Consider the following 21,509-nt stretch of genomic DNA (forward strand, 5'->3'; position numbering starts at 1 on the left):
GTTAATACTTCTAAATGCACATAACCAAACTTTATATTGCTAACTTTGTTTTTGAAAAGAATTTATCATTTATTCTAATGTTCCAGCAATTCAATCTAGATAAAGGAACTCTGTCAAATAGAGTTCTGAGATTGTAAAAAAGAAAAAGCCTGCCTTTGTATGTTCATGCCGAAGCTGGCGGAGCGAGAAATAAGTCAGGATTTTATTTCACAAACATCAGCGTCCAATAAATCCTTCCATTAAAAAATGTCCGGATGCAAAGGAATGTGTATCTCTGTTTTTGTTGCGCTGTTCATCATTTGTTTATTTTCTGGATAAACCTGATCCGCTTGTCCAAAGAGCTGAGCGCTGCTGAACCTGTTTGCCACTCGGTGGCAGTAGAGGGTGAAAAGTGTCAAAGTAACATATAAGGTAAAGATGTGACTTCTGTGGTTTCTCAGCAACCCTAACATGAAATGAGTATTTTAAAACTGTCAAACGTAAAATGAGCCCTAAAATTTCCCACTTTCTGCTGTGACCGATCACCCAAAAGCATCTCCGTCGGCCCCATAAAAGCAAAAACCTACGTCTCGATGTGTTCTTACATGTGGAACAGGAGGATTTCTGACACACCTTCTGAGATTTATCAGAAACGTATCAACCAGGTGCATCAGAATGCTTTTGTAACATTACATTTCATAAGTAAGTGTGATGACAGAGGCCTGTCATTTATCTTTTTTGATATTTTTTGTCTTAGTAAGTCTATGTGTCATTACTTCTATGCATGTGGATGATGGAGAACAAGCTTCTTGTGATGACCACACACACACACACACACACACACACACACACACACACACAATTATAACACAAAGGTCCACGAACAGCAAACTCAGATTCCTGGATTTCCCCGAGTACAATTCCGATATTAAAATTATACATGGGGTTTATTATCTGTTAAGAAGAATCCCATAGGAAACATTGGACTCATACACACATTTTCTTTATTTTGATGATTTGCACCTTTAGGCATCCAGAGGTTGATCTGTTCGCTATCATCTACCAAAGTCATTCAGTGCCATCTCATGTAAATGAAAAAAATTTCCCACAGTTGTTAAAGACAAAATAAGAGGTCGGGTAATTGTTTCTGCTAAGTCGGCACACTTTTTCACACAAAGTAATGTCAGAGAATTGACTGCCTTTTGGACAGATTGAAACAGGCCTCTTTGTTTTTAGCGCCAAGCGTTGTTTTTTTTTTTGTTTTTTTTTCCCAACCTCAATGTTAGCTGTCAAATGCAGAACATTCAGTGTCAAATCAGGACAAAACAAGACAGGAAGTCTTCTGCCTTCTGTTGATGCCGGTCTTGACAGATGCCGCTGAGAAAAAAAAAGAAGACGCGAATGAAAGACAGACGTTTCAACGGTTTCCTCCATTCCTTTTCCGGCGAATTCAGAATATTGGAAAAGAGAGAGCTCACCTCCTGCTCAGCAGACTCCACATAATGGCCCACTCTTCATGTCGGTGGGGGTGGGGGTGGGGCGAGGGGGCAGACATGCAATGCCGTTAATTATTTAGCAAACAAATCATTAATAAGTGAAAAATAACCCTGTCTTATCTGTATACGTTGCAAAGAAAATACATAAACCCACCAAAACCTCTATCTTGAAGTCAGTAGGACATGTTTGGGTTTCTGGCAGTGGTGAATATAAGGGGGGGTCTATTTATCTGAATCATTTAGTGGGACCAGGCTAGCGGTCCGGACTTAGAAGCTAAATGTGGGACGAGCATCTTGGATTTTTATGCATCTGTGCCTCGGAAACATGTTCCACTGCTCCACTTTCTCTGGCTGTCTGGAGCCCCTGCTGCAACCCCGTGAAACGCACATGCGCAGCGTTTCCATCTCCTGCAAGGTGCTCCGCGTGCACGTTCACTTGTAGAAGACTGCAACAAACATGTTTAAATTTGACATCATTTTTAGCCAGAATAAAAGTTGGGCTTATTTTCGGAAAATAAATGAGTCAATGACATAAAGAAATAAATATTCCTTCAAATTATAAAGATGCTTCCAACAAAACATATTATAGTGCACGTATTTCATGGGAAAACTTAAAATTGCTCCACAAATTCAAGTAGCTTGTCCCCATTTTCTGTCTTTGCGCTGTGAACAATTTCCAGCATTTTTTTTCCTGAGTGCACAAAATAAATCAATTATAAGATCCTATCCATGGCTGGTAAATTATCCTAATAATAATAACAACAACAACAACAACAACAATAATAATAATAATAATAATGATAATAATAATAATAATAATAATAATAATAATAATAATAATAATAATAATAACATTTCAGTTATAATAATGATAATAATAATAATAATAATAATAATAATAATGATAAAATAATAACATTTCAGTTAAAATAGTAATAATAATAATAATGATAATCATCAGCATCATTATTATTATTATTATTATTATTATTATTATTATAACTGAAATGTCAGTGATTTCTATGCTTTCAGTGTGTTTTCTTGCAGTATATTGAACTCTCAAGACCTCCGAACCAAATCAACATTTAGTGCACGTTCAGATACATTTTAAGGTTAATAATAAGCTTAATGGGGGACTTGACCTGTTACCTATGGCTTATCTCACCATTTCGGTGACTCACATCCTTGTTGTAATGATTATTTTTCTCAGGATATACATTCCTTATTATTTATTCTAGATTAGTAATAAGGACTGTATATTTACAGTATATATGTGTAGGGAATTGGAATTTATGGAATTGAAATGTTAAGATCTCGAGAGAGCGTTCTCTTATAAACAAGGATTCTGGAGCATCTTATTGGTTCAAAAATTGTGAAATGCTTTTTGGGTTCAAAGTCCAACTCTACTGTAGATAAAAACCAGCTTTGAAACATTAAAATGTTCTGTCTTTTCAGAAGAAAAACAAACTGAAGAAGTTGCATGAAACCACCTGTGATGTGTGAGGATGTGATCTCAAGATAAGAGATTCTTCGAAAGTCCCATTTTGACTCTAGTTTCATAATATTATGACATTTTGTCCTGTTGAATTACAGCCACATGCTTGTAGGATTAAAACTTTGGTCTCGCAATAGTAGCACTATCAGCTCACATTATTATGATTTCAGCGCTGTGATAGAAAGGTTTTATTCCCGAAATGTTGCCGCTGCATTCTTGTGATGTTACAACTGTCCTCTCTGGTATGTTATTTAGACATTATCTCTTAATCCAAAACCTTAATCTGAGCAATATCAGAACTGCAATTCCATAATATTGCAAACATTCTGATGCACAGTTTCCACTTTACAATGCTGCTGTATTAAAGTTCTCCATATGATCTGACGTCATGACTTTTACTGTCTATCGTCAATGATGCACCTCTTCCAACACAGAACTATGACTTTATTTGACTTTATTTGTATCCTTTTTTGTGCACCACTAGTTGATCGCAGGACCACATATGGAGACATCTGACCATTTATTCTCTCATTCACATGTCTGGACGCTTTGGGGTGAATTTCAAGTCGGAACGTTGAGTTTCGATGAACCCGTTGTGACTTTTTGACACGCAAACTGCAAACAGAGAGGTTAATCCTCCCCACGTGTCAATAAAACCGGGAACTTTGTTGCTGTGAGGCAGAAATGCCAAACACAGCCTATTGCAATGCTATTGTAGCAAAAAGATAATATTTATCTTACAACATTATGAGACTTTTTGCAGAAAAACACCAATTTCCTAAATCAAACAAATAACAATAGATCCAATCTTAACCCTTAATCCAACGCTAATCCTTATTGATCCATCAAACTATAGCTATACATTACTGTAGTTTTCTTTTCTTTACCTAACAAAAGACGTGCCGGTCTCAACGTTGATTGTTGGCGGCTCCTCTGCTCTTTGCGTCCGGCACCACTTTATCCGAAGCATCTTTATGCCTGCGATGAGACAAAGCATTTCTCTCTGAATTGAATGAAACAAATGAATCTGCACACTCCATCATGCAATTCCTGCAAAACTGGGAAGGATGCACTGTGTGTGTGTGTGTGTGTGTGTGTTTGTATTTGTGTGAGCTTAACGCTGGCGTGCTGCGTGGCGCTCTGACCACGTGGGGCTGTTTGCCATCACAGACTGGAAATGATTGCGGTTCAATCTCCTGCTGTGAACTCGAGCGCACAGATATTTTGCGTTGCATTTTGTGCTGAAGATCTGAAACCACTGGTATGGAATTGTTTACAATTGCACCAGACAAGAAAAAAAGGAATTCAATTGATTTATAATTGTTTGTCTTTATCACCTACACATAAAATAAATATTTGTAAATGTTTGGATTTTGAAACAGCATCCATTTGTCCATTCTTTCATTTTTTATTTAATTTCAATTTTATTTTGTCATTTTTTTTAAAATGGTCATACACTAGAAAATATATCATCCACAAATTGAAAAAATATGAGGAAAAAATTGCAAAAAAAAAAAAAAAAAAAAGTGCTTCTTTCTGTTAGTGTCATAGGTCATAATGGAGGTCTTATACTCACGGTCTGATTTTGTTGGAGAATTTCTGGCGCAGGATAAGAGCAACGGTGGTGAGCACCATCATGGTGGTACACATGGCCCACGCCGAACGCAGCGCTGGATGGAGCGCCGCCACCTCTGCACCCATCGAAAGCCTCCGATGCAGAACGTCAACTTGGTGGTGTGACAATCAAACTATTCCCGTCTCTCCTCCTGGCTCCCACTCATGATGGGAGAGATTAGCTCAAAGGATTAGCCAGGATCAAGGAGGGGTTGGATCTCGCCGGCAGGACTTGGAGACAAACAGAGCCTGCTGTGTGTTTCTCTTCTAAAAACAACCACCACGCAATCATGGCGTCCTCGCAGAAAACCAAAGCAAAGTCATTCTCTCAAACAACATATTTTACTTCTAACAATTCCTCATTTTAGGATTTGCTTATCTCTGGTCAACTCTGACCCGTCCTCAAAAGAAGATATCTTTCACCCGAAAGCAAGTGGCATCCGTCAGCGTAATAATAGTGTCTGTCACAGCTGTAAATCACAAACTCAAGAACCTTCAAACTTAGAACTTGGAATTTGTATTTTGATGAAAAGCTTATCTAAAGAAAAAAAAAGCATGTTCTAAGAAGGTGCAACACTTGTGTGTTGGGTGTCCAACAAAAGATACAACCAACCGTCCACATATGAGGACAATTTTGAGTTTTTGGGTGAGACTTTTGTTCAGACCCCTCTGAGCACAAATAGTTTGAAATTAACAGCTATTTAGGTATAAACGCACTAGAGATGAAGATGTTGAGGTTCTCTTTGGGAGTCACAGCGATGGATAGGATCAGGAACGAGTCTATTGGAGGATATTTTGCAGAGAAGGCCAGAGAAGCCAGACTGGGATGGTTGGGTCATGGACGGAAGACAGAGCGTGAATATATCGGTGGACGCATGCTGGAATTGGAGGTCTAGAAGAAGACCAAAGAGGAGATTGATGGACGTCGTGATAGAGGATATGAAGTTGGTTGGTGTGAGAGAGGAGGATCCAGAGATCAGGGTCGAATGAAGAAGGTGGATTTGCTGTGGAGACCCTGAAGGGAAAAGCCCAAAGGAGAAGAAGAAGATGAAGAAGATTATAAAAATGAACCTGTTGGATAATCGTCCTCTCACAACACAAAAGGGTTCAAATGAACTGATAATCAAAGTTGTATATTAACTATATATTGTTATTGTAAAAATGATGGTGATTGTGTGTTCACTGATCCAAAGGGTTATTATGTAGTAAATGAACATAAAGAAATTAATATTGAGACATTAAATGTGAAAATGCTCAGAGTAGGGAATAGATATTATAAGATTATAGAATTTTAAAAACTGAATAAAAAAAAAGGGAAATTTTGCCCGTTGCCGAATAGGGTGAGATGGAGAAGGTGGATTCGCTGTGGTGACACCTGAAGGGAAAAGTCCAAAGAAGAAGAAGGTAGAAATGCACCAAAAAAGTACTTTGACTCCAAGTAACTACCATTATTTTCTCTGATTGTTAGTATCAAGAGGGCCGTAAGCGTTCCAACTATTAGCCCGAAATGAAATATTCTGGATTCAGACTTCACAAACGCTCAGAACCCACCCACGCTACCACACCTTTCCAGCGGGGAAATCTGAAATCACTTTACCAGAGAAAGATATTGCACAACCAAGTCTGCCTCATCCAGGTCAGAGGTTCAAAGGTCACCAACAAAAAAAAAAAAAAAAAAAACACAAATGGGGGGGTTTGAGTTTGCGTCTGTGATCGGGTTACACAGAAGGAATGTATTTTCTAAAAAAAAAAAAAAAGAAGGATATTTGTGGTGAAAGACCTCCATGGAAGTACAGTTCAAAGTGGTTTTCTGAGAATTTGAGGAGCATTTAAAACATATTGGCCCCTCATGTAGAGATGCACTTGATTAACATCAACTCTGTGGTTAGTTGTTTCAGTCCTAAAATACAAATATTTATTTTGGTACACATGGAGGAAGTTGCTCCCAATCAATGTGGCAAAGTGTGTGTCCGGTATCCTGTAATCTGCCTGCACAAAGACGATAACAAACCTCCAAACTGAAATGAAAAATCAGCCGCAACGGCAGGAAACGGACGATACATCTTCTTCATTTCCAAAGTGTTTGGGAACGTGGATGGAGGTTTATTTTGTTTTGTGGAAGAACTGGTTGTTGCCTGTTTAACATTCAGGGAGTGAGATTTAAATGCGGTTGCAGATACATATCAGCAAAGAATGATTGGATGATAAGATTAACAAAGTTTATAACATGTGAACATCAGACAACCGTGTTATTATTGCATTTATGGCTTTTTCCAGTGGTTCATATTCACTTGGGCTTCTCTTGGTAGACAACGCATCTGCGCATTTCAACAAAATGACAGGATCTGTGACTTTTCCATATTACCCTTGCAATCTGCAGGATTATTTTTTCACAAGTCAAGCAAGATCATCCCGAAATACAACATTTGATATCTAGGGAAGACCAGTTTTGTGTCTTGAGGTAAGCGCTGCAGGCCTATAGCACGAGGAGTCGCCTTATCTCTTACCAGCCTTTTCAAAGCTCAATGGTCTAATGAGAATAAAATGAGCGATAATTCACATTCTGAAGCGACTCTATCAGCTTTACGGAGCCGATCACATGTGACAAAACACATTTTGCAAGTGTCTGTTTGAGCACTGGAATGTGAACAATAAAAGCAAGAAATGCGCCGCTGATCCAGATGCTAAGAGCAAATTCGTTGCTTTGTCTTGTAATTGTCAGCAGTTTGTTTGACGTCTTTCCACCAGTTTTACGCTCTTCTTTGCATCTAAATGGTTTGTTATTTGTCTCTAAATTTTAGGAAAATGCAAAGGGAAATATGCCGTTGACATCGAGAGGCCTTTGTTTAAAATATAGTGTTTACTTACAAAAATGATCCATCTATAATGTATCTAAGGAGACCATCTTTGAATAAATATCAATTTGTTAATATCCCACAAATCCCAAAAATTATTCTTGGAAATATTGAGCATGCACACGTTTTTTTTTTTAACACTGATTTTTAATATTGTTTTTCAAAAGTAAACAAACAGCAATATATGGTGAAGCGATGGATGGATGGATGATCTTTGAATTCAAGCAAAATAAACTAAGCTCAGGTTTTGCAGGAATAAGGATTTAAGTATGTCAGTGATTAAATCTCTATTTCCTGTTGATAATCGCCGTCTGATATTTTATTTTTGCATATTCGAGATTTCGTGTTGTGTTTGCCTGAGAGCAAAAGGGGCGGTTGCTGTTTTCTCGGTTCAGCTATTCCAACCATGCGTCAGTGGGTGTGTGAGGCAGCAACAAGAGCAACATGTCAAGTGTGCACGCACACACACACACACACACACACACACACACACACACTCCATTCCACGTATCTCTTCTTATTAACCAATCTATTGATGCCTTTCATTACAGTGAATAACTTTGTAATTGGCAGATCGACTTCTAACCTGCACAACAACCCCTGAAACGTTTATAGAAAGCGATGTCTGTATTGATTTATAGAATTACAAATACAAATACAAAATGTACAACATTTATAAGGCGAATCTGAATACACGCACAAGAATGAGCACTTCCTCAAGTTGCTGTGACAGGGATAAGAGAAGCTCCTGCCCCTAAAACTGAGGCCTTATTTACACGATTCATTAACATGCAATGCGAGTGATCCAATCAGAAACTGACAGCTTTAAGTTCCATTAAAATGCATCTCCACGTGCACGCTCTTTGGCATGTTGACACCTGGCATTTAAATGCATCCCGATGATCTGATCACCAGCGGGCAGCTTTTAGCACGAGCGTGTTTACACCTGACATTCAAACGCTTGTTAAACGACGTCCTGAAACAAATGCAATCAAATAATAAAAAAAAGCGTCTTCTTTCATTCGCTTGCAAAAGCCTTTTTCAATTTAAATGTCGTATCGCAGTCAGCTGGGTGTCTGCTGAGGAAACATAAGCAGCTTCCGCCGTCGAGGTTTGACGCGACAAACACCCTTTTGGAAGAGCGCTACCGAGAAACTGCCGCTTCCTACCAACAAATATGACCTATAAACCTTCAAAATAAAATGGAAATGATGTAAGATGGATGAAGGTGAGGAATGTGTGTCTGTGGAGGTTCTCAGTCATCCGGGTCGTGGTGACGGATGCAGCTGGATGCTGCAGGCAAGCGCACGTGATGCCGTCGTGAATGAGGAGTAGCTGATTTTGCGCGCGGCGATAATTTCTAGAAGCACCGAGAAACAAATAAAATGCCACGTTCTTGTTCCTAAAGGCTGAATATCCGCTCCGGGTCACGGCTTTTGTTGCCTACGATTTTGTTTTTGACAGAATGTTCGCGTTCACTTTTCGAGACTCGTGTGGATCTGCAGGATATTTTCTTAAAAGTTGGTCTTCCAGCCCAGAAAAGGAAGTCAGATTAGAAGTAGCGAGACAGTTTCCTATGGATGTACACAACAGAAAAATAGTAGCAGTCTTGACCGCCGTTGAACTTTCAGCGTTTTAGCAACTAACATGTGGGAAGTTGCACATTTTTCCAATTATTTCCACACGTGAAAGAACTCCGAGCCTTTTCTGAGGAAATGGGATTCCATGTGTGTTTTTTCCCCGATGACACTTTAATGATCCAGATGCAATCTGTGTCATATGGAGGGGGAAAAAACTGGATTTGGGTCACTTGAAGTGAGTGGTGTGATGGCGGCTCGGGACCAGTTCTGCTCAGACAGAAGGGAGCGAAACGATACTTGTTGTTTTGATGAACGACAAGATCGGGAGGGAAAAGAAAGTATCAAAGCGCTCCTCCTTTCCTAGGATTATTTGCCTCCGGAAATGTCGTGCCAAGACTAAACGGCATCTCCGGAGCCTCGGGATCGACTTTTTCCCCTTAACCCTTCAAACGTGAACGCAGGTTGGTCTGTAAGGGATGGCAGAAGCTTCCTCGACACACTGACTTGGGCAACAACATCCGGGTGGAACAAAAGTTCAAAAAGACTCATTGCTGGCACCGAGCAACAAACAAACAAACAAAAAAAAAAAAAAAAAAAACGCCTGTCAACTTCCTGTTGAGCAATGTTCTTACTTCACAATGTTTAACATGTGTAATGTGGTTTGAAGAACACAGCTTGATTTTGTTTGTTAACTGTGAGAAGAAAGTGCACTTGTCACTGTTTATGGAAAGAAATGTCTTTCAAAAAGTGTTTTTCCTTTTTTACTGGTCAAATTGGTTTTAAGTGAAAGTAATATAACTGATATTGATAAGGTGAAAAAAATCAATATGTGTCAACTGATCTATGTTATAAATGTATTTTATGTTCGCTTCCACTTCTTTTTATTAATTTTACTTTATCGATCCCCTATTTCCAGATCAAATACGGGGCAGAAAGCCGAGGTGAGGCAGCGGAGCGCCGAGCCTCACCTCTGAACACGCCAAAGAAAGATTTGTTATCTTAGGTATAGAGGTAAAAGTAATAGATTACATTACATTTATTATGATTGTATTATACGCATTATATATTATATTACATTTATCATATACACCATGACTTTCTACAGCCTATGTGATGTTTTAAATGTCAGTGTGACAGAATTATTCTTGCTGATGAGACAATAAACTGCAGAATAAAGTGAAAAGTTGAGGCAGACGGTACATAAGCCGACCGATACCCGTCGCTGTCGTCCTTCCGTAAGCGATATAGGATAAAATAAGATAAATAATAAATCAATCGAAATAAAAAAAATAAAAATAAGAAATAGGGAGGACTTTAAGAACAAAGTGAACGAAGTACAGGCTCATTGACTTTGTGAAGAAATTAACGTAAGATGGCAACTGGTTTTCAGTTTTATAAAAAAATGAAATGAGAATAAGTTAAAAAATCAGTCCGTTATATCAGTATTTCACTTATAATAACAAATTTGAAAAAATATTTCACGCTCTTCACTTTCTTTTTATCGTCTTGATGAGCAACATGTATTAAAATGGATTAAAGCGGCAACATTTCAAGTTTTAAAAGCAATTGAAAAACTGAAATGTTGTTGTCCACACCACTCTGTTCCTGTATTTGTTTAGATTGATAATCAATTGTGTCGAACACATTGATGGTGGGAAACACATTTGCTCCATCCGTCATTTGCCGCCACTGGAAAAGCAAATGTATTAGGTTTATACGTTCATATAAAATGTATTTTTTGTATTTCTATGAAACAGAATGACATAAATGGTATTTTAAGGGATTTCCTGCTAAATTTTCTGAATTCCATAGAACCTTGAGATGTTTTCTTGCAAATCCTTGGGGGCATTATTGACTCTTTTTATGCTTATGTGGACATTCTGACATTCTCACATATTTGTGTGTGTGTGTGTGTATGGAATGTACAGTATATACGGAATATACGGACACACACAAACACACACACACACGCACACACACACACATATATTTTTTAATTGTTTTCAATGTTAGTGGATTTCAGATAATTTCAGGTTAGCCCTTCACATAACATAGTTAAGATAAGATAAGACAAGATAAGATAAGATAAGATAAGATAAGATAAGATAAGATAAGATAAGATAAGATAAGATAAGATAAGATAAGATAAGATAAGATAAGATAAGATAAGATAAGAATATATATATTTTTAAATCCCACACATTGCAAAATGTTAGGTTGCTTCAGAAGATAGAATTATAAGGCATCACATAGGTGTTTCCGTGTGTTTTTTTAATTTTAAATTGCAATTAAATGTGAATATACTGTATAAAGGTCAAACACAATGACATCATATACAATCACTGCATTTAAAAATGTAAAAATGTATTGATATTCTTCATTATAATTATGTACAGCGGTTACGGAGCGATAAAACACTGTCAGAGAAACATCAGAAGATATTCTTGAAGACAGGCGTCTACATGGCAGTTTTTTAGATATGCACATTTATTAGAAGGCACATTCAAGTCAAATGTGACCTCTCACCATTACAGGGTTTTATTCGCTTGCTTCATTCTCTCTCCTCTAAATACTTCGGTCCTTTATATCACCCTCACAAAGGACGAGAGCTTTCAGCTGTTTCGTCTAATCCATTAAAATAGCGCATAACCGTTTGTTGTTTCGGAAAACCATACGTTCAGCCGGCCGCAAGGATGTTAGATCACAAAAGAACCGTATCTCTGAGGTTTGTCAAAGTGAGTCCCTTCATTGCCGTCACCTTCATCTCGTCCTTATCGATCCGTACATTTGCTGCTCGGTCAAGAGCTGACAACGCCAGGACATTTAAGAGAGCGACGGTTGCATTATAATATAAAATCAGAGCAGGAGGTTTGGCAAGCGAGGGCCGTCTTCTCTCCTTTCTGACAGTAACATGTTCTGAACAAATATTTTGGAACACCGAACTGGTAAAACTGTTATCATAAAACCTGAGATAATACTGATGACTTCGACAGAGCCGGTATTGTTGAATGCAACGGATGCATCGGTTAATGTAAGTAAATGTGACAAAGACGTTGCGGTCAAATTGAATTTCCATTTCAATCTCAAATTATTCCCTTCCCAGCTTTCCCACGATTTAGCTAAAAATGATAAAAGTGATCCACTTTAGGTTTTGAATTCCCCCTCAGAAGGCAGTTGCATCGTGCTCCTGACGCCGTTCACCATAGATCACGTGACGGGACGCCGAGCGACGTTCACCCGGTCGAAGCCGACGTCGAAAGCTCGGTCCATCCCACCTCCTTGTAGATGGCCGTCACTCCGTAGTAGACAACATCCAGGACTTTGGTCCACGCTGCCGCCACCTCTGCCGTGACCACATCCGGAAAGGCTTCTCCTAAGACCTCCAGGATCACGCCGTTCAGGATCTGTGGCGAACGTGTTGCGTACGTTAGACTAAAATGCAAAGTTTGTCAGAAATAAAAGAAACACTTCACAGATTAGTCGATTTTTATGTCACCACAAGATGTGATACATATAAAAGAATTCTAAAAATCGCATTTGTTACCAGTGCATATCGGATTCATCCGACATTCGTCCGATCATTGTCCGACATTTGCTTTGAAAATAAAAGCAGCTCGGTTTTGACGTTTGTTTGCATTTCGTGAACAAACTGTTTTTTCCCTCGTAGCTTTGTGTGTCGGTATGTCCACTGTAAAGGCTAAATCACAAAGCTAATCTGCGCCTTTCAGCTCAGGAAAATTCTCAAGTGTTCTCAAGTAGCTCCGAAAATGAAATAGTCTCCTGTTAGAGCTCCCGCATTCATTCAACCAACCATTCAACCGATTTTTGGCGGGCCGGATTAAAAAGAGCAACGGGCCGGATTTGGCCCGCGGGCCGTAGTTTGCCCACCCCTGGTCTACACTTCTTCTTCTTCTTCTTCTTTCAGATTTTCCCTTCAGGTGTCGCCACAGCGAGTCAACTTTCTCCATCTAACCCTATTCTCTGGATCCTCCCCTCTCACACCAACTACCTTCATATCTTCTCTCGCTACGTCCATAAATCTTCTCTTTGGTCTTCCTCCAGACCTCCTGCCTGGCAGCTCCAATTCCAGCATCCGTCTACCAATATATTCTCCATCCCTCCTCCTCTCAGTCTGGCTTCTCTGACCTTCTCTCCAAAACATCGAACATGTGCCGTCCCTCTGATAGATTCATTCCTGATCCTCTCCATCCTGGTCACTCCCAAAGAGAACCTCAACATCTTCATCTCTGCAACCTCTAGTTCTGCCTGCTGTCTTTTGGTCATTGGAACAGTTTCTAGTCCAAACATCATCGCTGGTCTCACCACTGTCTTGTACACCTTTCCTTTTATTCTGGCCGATAGTCTTCTACCTCTTCATACCCCTGACACTTTTCTCCACCCATTCCAACCTGCTTGGACCGTCTCTTCACCTCTTCTCCACACTCTCCTACGCTCTGGACTGTTGACCCTAAGTACCTGAAATCCTCCAGCCTCTTGATCTCCACTCCCTGTAGCCTCACCGTTCCACCCGAGTTCCTCTCATTCACACACATATATTCTGTCTTGCTGCCACTAACCTTCATCCCTCTCCCTGATCTACACTGACGCTTTAAAATGTTTTACATGCTATTCTTTTGTCTGCCCTCATTCTTGTCGTAGGACGAAGAGGTTTGATGCCGTCTTCTTCTCTGCGTTGTTTGCTAACGCTTCCGACAGCCGACTGCTCCAATGGCGAAGCTAAGGATTAAAAGGTCTGAAGGTCACAGAGAAGAGAAAACCGTCCATCGTCTTGTTCTACCATCACCATCCAAGCAAACAGGCACTTCTTCGGGCTACTCTGATACCGTCTCATTGCCTTTCGGAGCGAGTATCTCTTTGAAAGATGGTGATTTGATGTTCATGAAATCATTTTAATTGGTTTCACTTTCTTATCCAAGCTGCGCGCAGGGACGCTGGAACTTGGACCTCTTCCTGGACACGAAGAGAGAACCCAAATCCAGAGACTAAATCGTGGCGTGGGGAAATCAAAATCTGGAGTTTCTGTGAAAGGTGCCGTACCTTGAAGTACACGGGGTCCACCTTGTGCTTCAGCGCGTGGCTTTTGCCCATCAGTTTGAGCACTGAGGCCACCTTCTCCGAGTTGTCCAGATTCACAACCAGCGTATTGATGGCGTTCATCACCCTCTTTGCGTGACTCCTCAGCTGGGCGCTGCCCTCCAGCTCCTCCGGGTCCTTGATGTTCTTGAACTGGCTGAAGTATTGCTTGGATGACGGGAAGTTCACGAAGAACCTGGAAAAAGGGAGGAGAAGAATTAAGGAGGGAGCAGGTGCCGCGGTTCGCCCGTGGAAAACCACGATATACAGGACTGTCTCCGAAAATTAGAATAATGTGATAAAGCTCTTTATCTTCTGTAATGCAATTCCAAAAACAAAAATGTCATACATTCTGGATTCATTACAAATCAACTGAAATTTTTGCAAGCCTTTAAGAAAACTCAAAAATCCTATCTCAAACTATTAGAATATCATGAAAAAGTCATTTTTGTTTTTTTTTTTAAATCGCATTACAGAAGATAAAGAACTTTATCACAATATTCTAATTTTCGGAGACGGTCCTGTATATTTCTGCGTGAGCGTGCAAGATATCATCTGCAAATACTGACATGAAAACGCCGCATATTTCCTCGTGACATCAATTACATTTGGCCGACAGGTGGTGTGCATTCAATTAAAAGATATTAAATACATCAATATAGAAATGATTGAAGTTTCCAGCCGTGCCTCAGGAAAATAGATTCCCAAATCTGTGTTGGATATTTAATGATGTATGAATCTCACCAAAGCCAGCCTGCAGCTGTGCGTTCCGTGAAACACCCCGTATCCCAGCACCAGTACCAAAGCTATTCCTCATTTATATAAGATCCTGACTCTTCATACTCGTTCATCATTTTATATTATAGATTTCAATTTCAATCTTGAGCTTTGGAGAAAAAAAAAATGCATATTTTGTCCCGAAGGAATTCCTTTTAGATTATTGATTCTCCCTTTGCTTTAATCGTTTCAAGTTTGGAAGTCAGCGGGGAACAATAACACTGTTTGTGTCGGCTTATTTTCAAACTTTCCGCAAACATTGTTCTGGAAAGATGCTTTCGAAAAAAACAAATCTCACCCAATTTCAAGCTTTCGGCAAATTAAACTCCGATGACCCGAATCGCTAGTTTGAAAACGTAAGTTTGAAAACACTTGTGAGTAAAACGTGATTATCTCACTGTTTAATGGTTCAGTTTAAACATTAACGTGTTTATTTTTTGCCACAAACTTCCCCCCTGCATGACGCACGACGATGACCGAATACATTTTTGATGATGTTTATATTTTCATGAGCCGCCGCTTTATTGCGGTTTTGTTTATCGGGCACAAAAAAGAAGTATTAAATCGAGTACACGGATGAACCGCGACGGGCCCCGGATATCATATTTGATTTCATTTTTTGATAGCAAACAATATATCCAGATTTATTTTCATTTTGACTTCACCCCTGTTTGACCCTCAGAGGCATCAGAGAAAATTAACAAAGAGGAAAGTAAAAACTCCTCCCTCCTCAGATCTGGGACCGGGCCAGAGCATCTGGTTGCCGGCTATTTAATCCTCCTCTCTCCGTAACATCGACACACAAAGGAAGCGAAACCCTTTCTATTCGGGAAACGGTTTTGAAGGTTTCTCCAGGGCCGGGTTGTGAATTTTATTGTCTCGAAAGGGAGGAAGACGGGAGATGTTATCTCGCTCGCATCTAAGATTAATAACCAGGCGACATAACGGCGGCGTAATCCAGCCGCCCACAACTGGGTTACTCACGTTTTGCATCTAGAAGCAATGCTTATACTAATAATGAATAATGTTTTAAGAGCCCGTCACACTTGCAAAAACACATTCAGATAAACAAACACACACCGACGTGAGAAAAAAAAAACAAACAAAACACAAATTTGATTTTAGTCAGATGAAATGGGACAATTAGCTCAAATCTAAATAGAATTGCTGCGATTTTTCCTCCTTGCTTTGCACTTTTGCAAGTGTAATACTTCCTCTCTCATTCTTTGTCAAGTTTTTTTTTCGGGGTGTGTTGTTTTAAAAATTGCAAAACAACTGCTGAAGATGTTAAAAATGGATGACGAGGATGATAATAAAAATCAAACTAACTGCTACTACTAATAATAATATCAACAAAATGAATAAATGTACGTCTGATAGTGGACTGAGCGACCAAGTTAGCCAGAGTTTGTTTTGGAAATGTTTTACACCTGTAATTAAAGCTAATTCCAGACAATTGATTCAATGCAAATGGCCATTTCGGCCTCGTAAAATATAAAGAGAATAAAGTTGCGGATAGTCGCTTATCTTACATCCAAAGTAGCCATTTCATTTTTCTGTCTGTCAACTAATGATTAAAACTAACGCTCAAAATCCACCATTTGTAATTGGATGATCTGCGGTCCTTCCTTATCTGTTCTGCACCGAGATCAAGAGAAAGCTGTTAATTTCCTGGAGGGCCTGTCAGTTTTCTGCCCTGGTTATCTGTCAGCATCCAGACAGTAGGTTTGAGGTTCAGCAGAGTCCGTTCTCAAAGCCGTTTGGAGAATTTGCGCTTGTCGCGCTTATCGATCGGTCATAATTCCTGAAATTCCTCGAGGTCACGATGTCTCTGCCGAGGAATGTGATGCGGGAAAGACGAGAGAAATTCAGGAAGAGTCATGCGGCAGTTAATCTCATTGTGGATTATTTATAAAAACTTACTACCGTGCTGTTTTTGAATTTAACCTGAGAGATAATAAAGGCATGCAGTGGCATGATGATACCCTTTAATATTTTTTTTTCCCATCTTTTTGCCATTTATTTCCATACAAACATGCAGAGACATGGGCTATGAAGCTATGATGATGATGATGGGAAGCTTTTTTTGACTCATGATGGGTCACAAACCACCCTCATATTGAAATTTAACTGTATTTCATTCTGATTCATAGTTTTTGTTATGATCCTGGAGGCACTCTTATCAAGTCAATCTTATCAAAATCTTCTTGTTGTGGCAACTGGACTTGAATTTCTTCACCCTTCCTTCCAGAGGCTTCTTCAGTTCTTACGACCCGTGGGGAGTTTCCTTATATATATATATGTATATATACACTGCTCAAAAAAATAAAGGGAACACTTAAAAAACACATCCTAGATCTAAATGAATGGAATATTCTTATGAAATACTTTGCTCTTTACACAGTTGAATGTGCTGACAACAAAATCACACAAAAATGATCGATGGAAATCAATTGTATCAACCCATGGAGGTCTGGATGAGGAATCACACTCCAAATTAAAGTGTAAAAACAAACTCCAGGCTGATCCAACTTTGATGTAATGTCCTTAAAACAAGTCCAAATGAATGTGTGTTGCTTCCTGAGTGGACACTATGATTTCACACAAGTGGGATTGACTTGGAGTTACATTGTGTTGTTCAAGTGTTCCCTTTATTTTTTTGAGCAGTATATATATATATATATATACATAAACTGCTCAGAAAAACAAAGGGAACACTTAACTCCAAGTCACACTTATGTGAAATCAAGCTGTCCACTTAGGAAGCAACAATGATTGATTTGGACTTGTTTTAAGGACATTTTATTAACGTCGGATCGGCCTGTCGTGTGTTTTTACACTTTCATTTGGAGTCCAGACCTCCAAGAGTTCATACATTACATTTCTATTGATCATTTTTGTGTGATTTTGTTGTCAGCACATTCAACTATGTAAAGAACAAAAAAAAAGGTAAGAAGAAAATGTCATTCATTCAGATCTAGGATGTTATTTTAGTTTTCCCTTTACTTTTCTGAGCAGTGTGTATATTATATATATGTATATTTCACACCATATGTTGGCCCGGGACAAAAACCGGTGCTCCCTCAAGACAAAACATCCAGGCATACGATGAAGAATGTGATGTTTGCTCTCACTTGCAACGAGGATCGTGACGACGCCTCCATTGGAGACAAAAACAACGTCTGTCCAACACAGGAGAGCCACCACTTCAGGACAGGACCCGGCGGTCCACCTGCACCTGAAGGACCAAGGCGATTTGTTTGGAAACAATGTGTGTGTCCTGGCCTGAGAAGACAGATGGTTGGACGGAGGAGTCCGAGGAGACGTCTTTGTCCGTCTTTGAGGAGGGGCTTCAGACGTGATCTTTCACAAAGGTACGACGTCGTACCGGGATGGATACCAAGAGGAGTTTCTTTCCTACAACCAGGAAAGACAAACCACCAGGAGCAACGTCCACATGAGCTTCAGGTCATGTGATCCAACAGCTTTCACTCCTTTGTCCAGCTTTATCTTTTCACATCCCGGTCCGGGTCAAACCGCAGAAGTCGCTCTTTTCTCCCCGACGAACGACACCCACGTTAGCATAAGAACACCCGTAGAGTTTCTGCACATCGACTCTTCCATCTACGCAACAAACCACCGATGCCTCGACCCGCCCAAAACCCTGGTGGTTTTATTTGGAACCTGCCTGCAGATCACTGAGACTGAAGAAACATCTTCAAGTCAAGATATTCAAGTCCCGTTGCCACGACGAGAAGATGTCGACAAGAATTTTAGCTATGCTTTAGATCAGGGGTCGGGAACCTCTTTGAGTGGGAGAGCCACAAAAGCCAAATATTTCTTGACATGTTTCATCGAGAGCCATAGAGTATTTTTGACGCACGAAAAATGAAATATGCCTTACTTTTAATGCGACCTCTGGTGCTGCACGGATTTGCTTTATATTTGACCGTTTCATCGATGCAATTTTATCATCGCATATTAGACGTATCGCAGATCCAAATGCAAATTCCTCCGTCTGCACGGTAATCTTCCTCTTTTTTCTTTTCACCATCTTTTCCGTTACGAGGGTTGATGCGGATAAAGCAGTTGGTTATTTGATAAAATTAATTTCTTCACCTTTACAAAGATCCAGAGGTGCTCGGAAGACGGGTGACCCGGGAAATTTATCTTCAAAACCAATTTCTGTTTTCTTTAAAATGACACAGTATTATAAAGAAATCTTCTTCTTCTTCTTTTTGGCTTTTCCCTCCAGGGGATCAACTTTCTCCATCTAACCCTAAAATTATTATGAAGAAATATCACAAGTATTCTAAAATCAGTTCCAAACTGATTTTTCACCCGTCTACTTTCTTCACATTTTTTTAGTAATTCAATTTGCATTCTTTTCATCTGTAAATTTGCTACAGACTCACCTTTTCACTCGCTGACAAAAGATGGGTTTATTACTAAATGAGGGTTGCTTTCATGTTTGAATATATATCATTTTTTTTTTTTTTTTTTGTTTGAAGTTTGCCTTTTGGAAGGCAGCTGAACACTTTTTCCGTTACATTCTGCACAGTGAAACCCATTGACAGAAGATTGTGGAAAAAAAAGAAAAGGAAAGCGCTGCAAGCATGGCTTGCTCTGAGGGTGTGATCCCTGAGCAAGCCAAAGATGTCTGGCTGATGGATTGCGGTGTTTGTACTTTTCCTCCGATATCTGATGAACAGGATTAAGGAAACAAGGGGGAGTGAGAAAATTGAACGTCAAAAACACAAAAGCCCGCGTTCGTCTGAACATCTTTCACAAATTCGATGAGATCGATGACAGCTAACACGTGATTTTAATCTGATATTTCAGATTGATTGGTTTTCACGCCTCTGATATTTTCCATGGTAGCAAACTTTCCGCTCGTCCTGAATCGCACATTTACTGATTCATGTTGGATCGATGAGTAAACATTCCAGAATTTAAACAGAAATGTTGCGGATTTTGAAAAACATGCGTTCAATTATTAATGATCATACGTAGTTGTGATATACAAAAGCACAACTGATGATTTTTTCCAATTCTTATTCACTCTTCTGAAAAAAGTGGGCCACTTCATGTGAAAAGCTGAGTTTGTGTTGCAATGTTTAAATTTAAAACAGGTTTTTTAAATTGTCATTCTCTTGAATGGCAGAGAGCGTTTCTTTCAGTGAGCTGGAAAGAAGCGATTAATAATGAAAAAGATAATGTGATATTTTAGCGTTTTAATCAGGGAAAACTACCGGTTGGCGGTAAAACGTCAGTTTAATAAGCGATCGCCGTTGTTGACCACAGCCACGCCACATAAGCCTGCAATAAAACTAACTGTTCCTGCTCAATTCCAGGTAAAAAAGAAAAAAAAACAGAATTCCTTGCACCCCGAACCGCAACCACAAAATCCCCAGCAACCCCCAAAGTCACACAGAAAATAAGCATCAACATGAACCCCAACATTCATGACTCGCTGTAATATTTTATTGACCTGTTGGGGGAATTACCAAATATGATTCGTCAATATTTTTTAATAATATTTTTAATAATATATATTTTTTTTTATTTACGATTTTTAATTCATTTATTTAATTTTTGAGAAATATTTCCGACTGCCCCCAAGGAAAGCGTGACATGCAACTTAAAAAAAAGAAGCATGAAATGACAAATAAACATATTTTTTTACGGTTTGTGAATCATTTCAGTTTCAAACCCATGTGTTTCTGTCCTGTGTTTTTCAGAATCCCACGGTTCCTCTTTCTTAGAATTCAGTTTTCAGGACTCTCGGGCTTCCATGACATGATAAAGTCTTATTTCTTTCGTTGAAATCCATAAAACGGAAGAGGCGTAGCTAAGCCGGTAGAGCCGATCCGTAAAGTTCCGGGTTCGATTCCCCGGAGCGTCGTTGAGCAAGACGCCGATCCACGCCGAGGATTTAACAATAAAACGAAATTCTAGAAATATAAAGACATACCTGAGTAGTATCGCGACTCCGGCCTCGTCGCGGCTTTCGTAGACTTTAGCCCAGGAGTCCTGGACGAAGAGTCTCTCTTTGTCGGTCAGCGGACTCGGGCGCTCCGGGTGGTCCAGCTCTCCCTGCCCCTGCATCCTCTCCATCTGGGAACACAATCCTGCAGAGCTGAACCCACGCAGGAGGCCGAGCTGCTCCCACAACCCCCCAAAAAATCAACACATTATATGTACCTTTTTTTCTTGTTGACCTCTTCTGAGAAAAAAAAAAATGAGGTTGTTTATCTATCAGGGTGAGAATCTTCCTCTGAGCCTCTGAGCGTCTGCCAGAGGAGAGAGTGACTGAGAAAGAGGCTGAAAATCAGGAGAAACAGTGGCAAATAAGGAGGAGCCTCTCTACTCGCTTTGCACTGAGCTCGCCTCCCTCTCTTTCCCCCCCATCGCACTTCACGGGTGGTGTTTTGATGAAAACACGATGAGATAGAAGTTCAAAAAGCAAGAGGTGCAACACATAGTGTTAGATTATGACTTTAAAATAAGCACAAACCCTTTTTTTTTTTTTCCTCCGGGAGATTAACATGCAATCAAATTGTTTTTTTTTTTCTCTCAAAGCTCCATTGACGTAAATATGAAAACAATTTTAACGCTG

At 39.6% G+C, this 21,509-nt stretch overlaps 1 protein-coding gene across 2 annotated transcripts; it reads right to left on the reverse strand.

The window, feature by feature from the left end:
- Nucleotides 1-977: 977 nt before the first annotated feature.
- On the reverse strand, nucleotides 978-21,204 carry LOC147230729 (cytoglobin-1-like). Of its 2 annotated transcripts, XR_015106733.1 has the most exons (8): nucleotides 21,095-21,204; nucleotides 20,865-21,007; nucleotides 14,078-14,309; nucleotides 12,295-12,423; nucleotides 4,547-5,599; nucleotides 3,858-3,948; nucleotides 1,458-1,491; nucleotides 978-1,356 (listed from the first exon to the last, which is right to left on the reverse strand). XR_015106733.1 is itself a non-coding variant. In XM_086154228.1 (4 exons), exons 2-4 carry the CDS (start codon nucleotides 21,005-21,007, stop codon nucleotides 12,253-12,255), a joined length of 546 nt encoding a protein of 181 aa, XP_086010354.1. In that variant the 5' UTR covers nucleotides 21,095-21,204; the 3' UTR covers nucleotides 11,363-12,252. The 2 variants fall into 2 exon arrangements, 1 of the variants encoding a protein (XP_086010354.1); XM_086154228.1 differs by lacking the exons at nucleotides 978-1,356; nucleotides 1,458-1,491; nucleotides 3,858-3,948; nucleotides 4,547-5,599 and having other exon boundaries at nucleotides 11,363-12,423.
- Between the last annotated feature and the right edge of the window lie 305 nt (nucleotides 21,205-21,509).

Source organism: Fistularia commersonii, chromosome 10, assembly GCF_037954325.1.
Source record: "Fistularia commersonii isolate RoL2024-O1a breed Wild chromosome 10, RoL_Fcom_v1.0, whole genome shotgun sequence".
NCBI lineage: Eukaryota > Metazoa > Chordata > Actinopteri > Syngnathiformes > Fistulariidae > Fistularia > Fistularia commersonii.